The sequence below is a fragment of the Solea senegalensis genome, linkage group LG12 (genome assembly GCF_019176455.1).
Source record: "Solea senegalensis isolate Sse05_10M linkage group LG12, IFAPA_SoseM_1, whole genome shotgun sequence".
Taxonomy (NCBI): domain Eukaryota; kingdom Metazoa; phylum Chordata; class Actinopteri; order Pleuronectiformes; family Soleidae; genus Solea; species Solea senegalensis.
In genome coordinates, this window is record NC_058032.1 from 19,765,025 (window position 1) to 19,771,738 (window position 6,714).

The 6,714-nt window shown below is 38.7% G+C and overlaps 1 protein-coding gene across 2 annotated transcripts; it reads left to right on the forward strand.

The window, feature by feature from the left end:
* The first annotated feature begins 1,832 nt into the window (after nt 1-1,832).
* On the forward strand, nt 1,833-5,990 carry LOC122778696. Of its 2 annotated transcripts, XM_044040777.1 has the most exons (6): nt 1,833-1,875; nt 3,084-3,244; nt 3,364-4,292; nt 4,409-4,576; nt 4,806-4,901; nt 5,327-5,990. In XM_044040777.1, the coding sequence occupies exons 3-6, from the start codon at nt 3,939-3,941 to the stop codon at nt 5,633-5,635; spliced, it is 927 nt and encodes a 308-aa protein (XP_043896712.1). In that variant the 5' UTR covers nt 1,833-1,875; nt 3,084-3,244; nt 3,364-3,938; the 3' UTR covers nt 5,636-5,990. The 2 variants fall into 2 exon arrangements, with proteins under 2 accessions (XP_043896712.1, XP_043896713.1); XM_044040778.1 differs by lacking the exon at nt 1,833-1,875 and having other exon boundaries at nt 2,829-3,244.
* Nucleotides 5,991-6,714: the final 724 nt, after the last annotated feature.

The following is a 6,714-nucleotide window of genomic DNA, read 5'->3' on the forward strand; positions in this document are numbered from 1 at the left end:
AAAATATGCAGAGGTAAATTGGATACTCTCAACTAACCATAGGTGTGAGTGTGAGAGTAAATGATTGTTTGTTCAGCATGTACCCTGTCTTTTGACCCAAGGTCAGGATCATGTGATTCATGTGGAACATGTGGATCATCTTACCTGACTTTCATATTCCCTTTTTTTTTACTGCTGTGATCTTGACATTGATGTGGCAAAAATGTCACTTCCACGGAAGCTCAGCTTCTCTCAGACTCAATGGGGCAGTGTGCGGGAGTGGATGCTGGGCTTCTGCATGGAGCAACTGTCTAAAAGGCGGAACCAGTTTTTGATTGACAGCGTTGCCGAAATATACACGACTGCGGAGCCTTCACTGCCTCAGTCCTGTGTGGATTTTGCAAGTAAAGTCTGTAGACATAGCTGGTTGTTGTGTTATTTGTACGGCAACATAGCCCATTTTTGTTTGTACATATACACTGTGAATAAAAAAAAACAAAAAAAACACTTATGTTCAGTTTTACGTAATTATCACTTGTTTTGTTGTCACTGGAGTACAATAGACGTGGTCTTTGGATACTATTCATGGATTCTACCCTCGATGACCATTCAATACAACAGGGACTTTAGCATTAGTTTTGCTTTCCAGAACTGCATGGACCTCTTTCATAATAGGTGTAACTTCAAAAGGCGGACAAACAATGTGAACACCACTTTCTACGCATGGGATATACAAAAACTAACTCACAAATGTGTGTACCTGTGTGCCAACTGTGACCCTTTTGTAAGAACAATTTGAAGGTGGCTGGAAGGAAGGTGACTGATTAAGAAAGGAGCCATTTACAATTATAGGAGAATGAGAAACTGGTACAGCACCAAAGACAGAGTGAAATATTACCTTGTAGCAAGGAGTGACAAATCATTTACTCAAGTAAGAAAAAATTGTGAGTGACACATTCCTGCTTTGACTAAAAAAAAAAAATCCAACAGTGCTAATCAACCTTCTTATCTGATAGCTGAGTATTGTCAGTGATTAAGATTCAGATTAAAGCCATTTAATGACTCAAAACATTACACATCATTATTCTCTGTTCTCTTGCAACTTCAGTTTGAGTGTTTGTGTGTGTGGTGCATAGTAGTTGAGAGCATTTTTGAAGGATTTGGTACAGAGAAACTGACTAGCGAGGTATTTATGAGGCAGGTATCAGTATGGAAGTTGGCATCTCTGTTAGATGATGACACACACACACACACACACACTATGTGCCCAGCCATTAGAAAACCAGGAACAAGTGGGCTGAGGGGCATATTGAGTTATTAACAGATTCTGAAAACTGTGAATTCTAAGCTTTCCAACAAAATATTTGAACATATTTGAAAAATATGTGGCCATTTAAATGTAGGCAGCGTTAGGATCAACGATAGATACACATTTCTAATATCAAATAAAATAAAATACATTTAAGTGGAACTGTGGTGTAGTGTGGATGGATCAGTCTGTTCCTGAAGGAGCTGATGATGATGCGCTAACTATCAGCTAGTTGCTAAATCATTGGCATCACAGTCAATACTTCATACCCAAAGCTATGTCATTCACACACTTTTTAAGCACATCAGCACTGTAAACCCTAACGTTCAAAATAATTAAATAGATTAAGTACTGTATACTCAAAATTTTAATAAAAGTTCTACTAACTTAATTATGTCAAGTTTGTGAAACTTGTTCTTCTTTTTGAGTAATTTATAGTAATAATTTTTGATTAAACTGAACTATTTCTTTTTCTTTCTAGGTGCTGAGTTGAGTTCATCCAAGCGCAGAAAAAACGTTATTGAGTGCAAATATCCTTGTGTAATGCCAGTGGAGTATCAGTTGGAGCACCCTGGACATACCAGCATGTATGTTCCTATCCTTTCAATGATTCAAGAGTTGTTTAAAAAGACAGACATTCCTAACAAGATTACTGAACCAAATATTGCTTTCGGTCAATATGCATCATGCTCTGATGGCTCTCATTTCCTTGAAAATGACTTGCTGTCAACAGGGGACCTCGTTCTACCACTCCAGCTATATATTGATGATCTTGAAATTGCCAATCCGCTTGGCACATCACGCAAAATTCACAAACTTTGTGCTGTATGTTGGTTCCTTGCTAATGTGCCGCCAAAATACCGATCAGCATTACATGCAATACTAGTAAAAGTGACAGACCTCCATAAGTATGGATATGCAGCTGTACTTGCTCCGTTGTTGCGTGATGCTCATACTCTTGAACAAGATGGTGTCTTGTTGAAGAGTGTCTCTTTCAATGTCTTGTCATTGAAAGAGTTGGTCAGAATGTCAGAGGCACGATCTTTTGCGTTTCTGCTGACAATTTGGCCGCTCATGGATTAGGTGGTTTTGTAGAGTCATTCAGAGCAGGCCATGTTTGCAGATTTTGTTTGGGCTCAGTTGAACAGTTTCAAGTAACTGAAGTCAGAGAGAGAGTGTTTCCTCAGAGAACCAAAGCCAGCCATGACCTACATGTACAAACTGTTCAAGAAAGTGACACTTTGAGCAGCCACTTTGGTGTTAAAGATGGCTGTGTCTTGCGTGAGTCCCTGAATTACTTCCACACAATCACAGGGTTTCCTCCAGATATACTCCACAATCTTCTGGAAGGTATTGTTCCCATGGAGCTTTCTCTTTGTGTTAAAGAGATGATCCGGCTCAAGTACTTCACTTTGGAGTATTTGAACCACAAGATTACATCGAACGATTAGCGGCAATGGACATGAAAATGCCACTCTTCTCCGACTTCTTCCATTGTTAATTGGCAGTGTAGTACCAGAGGGTGATAAGGTATAAACTCAGGCATCCAGAGTTGACTCTGTTCTGGTTTCAGCTCTACCAGAGGTTGCTCAAGTACACATTAAAGAACAAACAACCAGTGATACAATCTACAAGACATCAAAGGTGGCCATTGATGGCACAGACTACGTCTGTGGAATGTTTCTCTCTGTAGAAATCAGTGGTGGACTGTCTAAATTTAACAAAATAGAACAGATCTACCTTGTGAATCACAATGTATCTTTTATGTGTTGTGATTATGACTCCTGGTATGTAGAACATCTACGGTCCTATGAGCTGTCAACCGCAGACACAAGCCTGTCAATCCACCTGCACTCTGGTCTCAACGATACAGTCCCTCTCTCGGCATACAAGATAGAGAGCTCGCTGCTGCTGACCCCCAAGCGGTTTATTCAAGTGAGACAGAACTGAGTTCAGGTAAAAAAATGGCTCTTTTATTTATCAGTTATTGTGTCTTTATTCACTCTGTATAATTTAGCAATTAAATATGCTCTATATTGTATATATTTAACATCCTGATTTTGTCTTTTCATTAGCACAATGGCAGCTGCATCCCCAGAACAACCAATGGTTCTTCGTGTTGTTGAGACAGACAGGGCTAGAAAATTAAAACTCAGCTCACGAACAGGCTCTGTTGATGCACTGATCAACATTATAAAAGAGCAGCTGGAAATTGACCTTAACTTCAGTTTGCTTTATGAAGATCCAGACTTTGACGGGAAACTTACTTCCCTTGCAGACATTGAGGAATTGCCACAAAAAGCTGTTGTGCACATCTCACTTTCACAAGACTCCAGCTTGATCTACTGAGCTACTTTCAGATGTGTCATCTCCAGAACGTCTCAGCAGGTGGCCTCGAGGTCCTTTTCCAGTACCCACATTTGCTGTCAAACTGAAACTTAAAGATGGAAATGCCGAATATGAGAGGAACAACAGACAAATTAAGCTGGCAAGAGACCTTAAGCATGACATTTTAGAAAAGCTTGCATCTACTGTATAGGGTTTTAAGGCCTACCCAAGTGATAAAGAGGTTGCAATGGTTGCTGAGGCTCTTGTAGCCAAACATCCCTGCTTGAAGGAAGCAGGATGAAAAAACAGCATCAAGTTTAAGATGGGCAATTTCAGGAACAAGATGAGACGGGCTGGATGTCAAGAGGTCACTGTTAATGCTGGAAAAAGAAGCAGAAGTGATCCTGATAATGAACCTTCACATTCTAACATTAAAAGACCCAAGCGCGCAGAAGTCAACTTCCTACCCAACTATCCCCAAGGAAAGGATCCTTCAAGCCTTGAGCAGTTGAGGCAGACAATTGTTGAAGAAGTCAAGAAGACTGAGAAGAACCTGCCCCTCATTAGAAAGATGATGGAGACCACATTTCCCCTGCGCCGACAGACCATAGTGATGTCCTGCCCACCAGTGAATGAGCTCATGGATCTCTGGCCTGCTCTCAAAATAGAGTCTGAGGTAATATGGACGAACTCGCTCTTTAAAGTGAAAATTGTAACTTTAACAATGTGTGTAAGATTCTTGAAATTTAATTGTTGTTGCTGTATTGTCTTCCTGCTGTTATTTCAATGTAGTCGTATGCAGAGTTCCAGCGGATTACGAATCAGAACCTGCCCAACACGTTCTATGCTGAGCTTGACCACCATCTTCATCGACTGATGACCTTATTCAGACAGAAGGCATCAAAAACTGGGAAGACAGCAGATGCCCTGGCTGAAATTTTAAAAATCCATGATGAACAGGTAAATAGAGTATTACACATTTCTATGGTTAAACCCGTGGAACATTGGACAGGTTCAGTAATTCAAATGAGCTGTTTGAATTTTGCAATTATTTGTGATTGCTATTTGTCTGATTGCATTAAAGATGTGAACATGTTATTTTTGTACATCTGTTCTGATTTGACTGTTTAAATTAGCTTTGTTCAGCAAACTCCTCACTATATATAATTCTGTTTTTATCTGGAAATAGGAAAGGCATGACATCCACACCAACCGCACTAACATTCTCCGCGCCCTTCCTGTGTATCTACACGAGGACGTCTCTGGAGTTTTCAGAACCTGCACAGTGAGTCTCCTTAAGATACTACTGTGTATTATGTAAACGGGTTCATCAAAATACTAACATGTTTTAGGATTTACCTTTGTTTAGTCCACCCATACAGTTTCCATGTATGGTCTGTTTTCTTTCTCCTCACTACAAAGGAAATTAATTGGTGTTGTGTTCAAAGTGATACGATGTGCAGTAAAACATGTTCCTGTTTATTTCCTCTAGTTTAGTTTTAGTCTAAACTTGATTCTCAGGTAAATTGGCTGATTCATGTGTGCAGAACATGGATCTTCTGTTTTTCACCTTTTACAGTGAGACCTAGGTCTACCTTGTACAAGAGGTGTTGGATCTGAACAAGAGATCCGTAAAATAAAGAAATTATATGTTGTCTGTTCTATCCCATGGGTTAGATTGTGATTAATATTTATATTTCTTTCATTCAGGACGAGTCTGATGAGCCAGAGCTTGATGGTGTTGCAGTGGCCCTCCTTACTGTCATCAGTGACCATGACACAAGTCCAGTTCACTACCAGCCCGTAAAAATCTCTGTGGTCATTGAAGGTGATGTCGTGGTCAGTCTCCCCAGATTTAGCGATGCCTTCCTGGTAATGTTTGGACTTATTTATGCACTACACCTCAGCTATCCCAAAGCACTGACCAATACTTTTGAATTCACACAAAAGATTTTACTTGGTCTAGAAAGTGGTAAACTGTCACCCAGGTTGCAGACCCTCAAGAATGACTTGATGTAGAAACTCATCTGAAAGAAGGATGCGGGGTAAAGCACTTCAAAGTAGTTGAGCAGCAGTTCAAACTTTTCTCCTTTTTGTTTCAAATACTGCCTCAAGGTTAGTGCAGTACTTTGCAGGTGTTCAGCCAATGGGCCTTTGTTCTTATTAATATAAGGCAAAACTAATGTTTTGTATGTTTTAATGTTTCTCACAATGATATTTCTCAACCATTGTGGGCTGTGCAAGAACATTTCATGGTACTGGTTTATGTAAAAACAATTACATTTCAGGGTTTTAAGTAAAGATGTTCTTAGCATTACTGTAAATGATTCCTGCAAATTGCTGCCCTGTTGCCTTACTCAGGTGTGTGTGTGTGTGTGTAATTTATGTATTATTATTTATCATTATTTTACTCAGATTTTTTTTTTTCCTGACTAAATATTTTGGTTCTATTCATTTTAATTTAGAAATGTTTATTATTTATTTTTCTATTTAATTTCAACATTGCAGTGTGCTAAAAGGGAGCAAGCAAGGAAATATCTGCCGTGTATCTCATATATTGTAAGTCAGCTGTACTCAATGTAATTGAGGCAATCAATTGCCTCAAAAGTTTTAAATTTTGAGTCACATGGTTTTAAGTATTCTTACTCAACAAATTTAACTACTGTGTACTTATAACAATGACAACACAAACAAATAAACATTGAGTTTTGGTAACATAAAAATGATGGTTGTGTACTTATTTTTTTAAGTTCTGTGAACTTATTCCTGTGGTTTGAAAACTGGAAAATTTAAGTCATAGTAACCGATAGTAATTGAGTTGCCTTAACAGAAAACTGTAAGTCATATTAACTGCAAATATTTGATTTGACTTAATTAGCACTTTTAATTTAACTGCTATCTAAAGGTACAAGTAAGATGCAATCCAAATTTTTATGTTCTGGAAAATTTGACTTTTTAGTTGATCAACTTAAAAAAATTGAGGCAATCGATTGCCTCAATTTTTTTGAGTTCTGGTAACTTATTCGGGTTTACAGTGAGGTTAGTCTGTTATGCATATTAATAGCGGATGCTCACATGCTCCCGTTACAGCAGGGGTG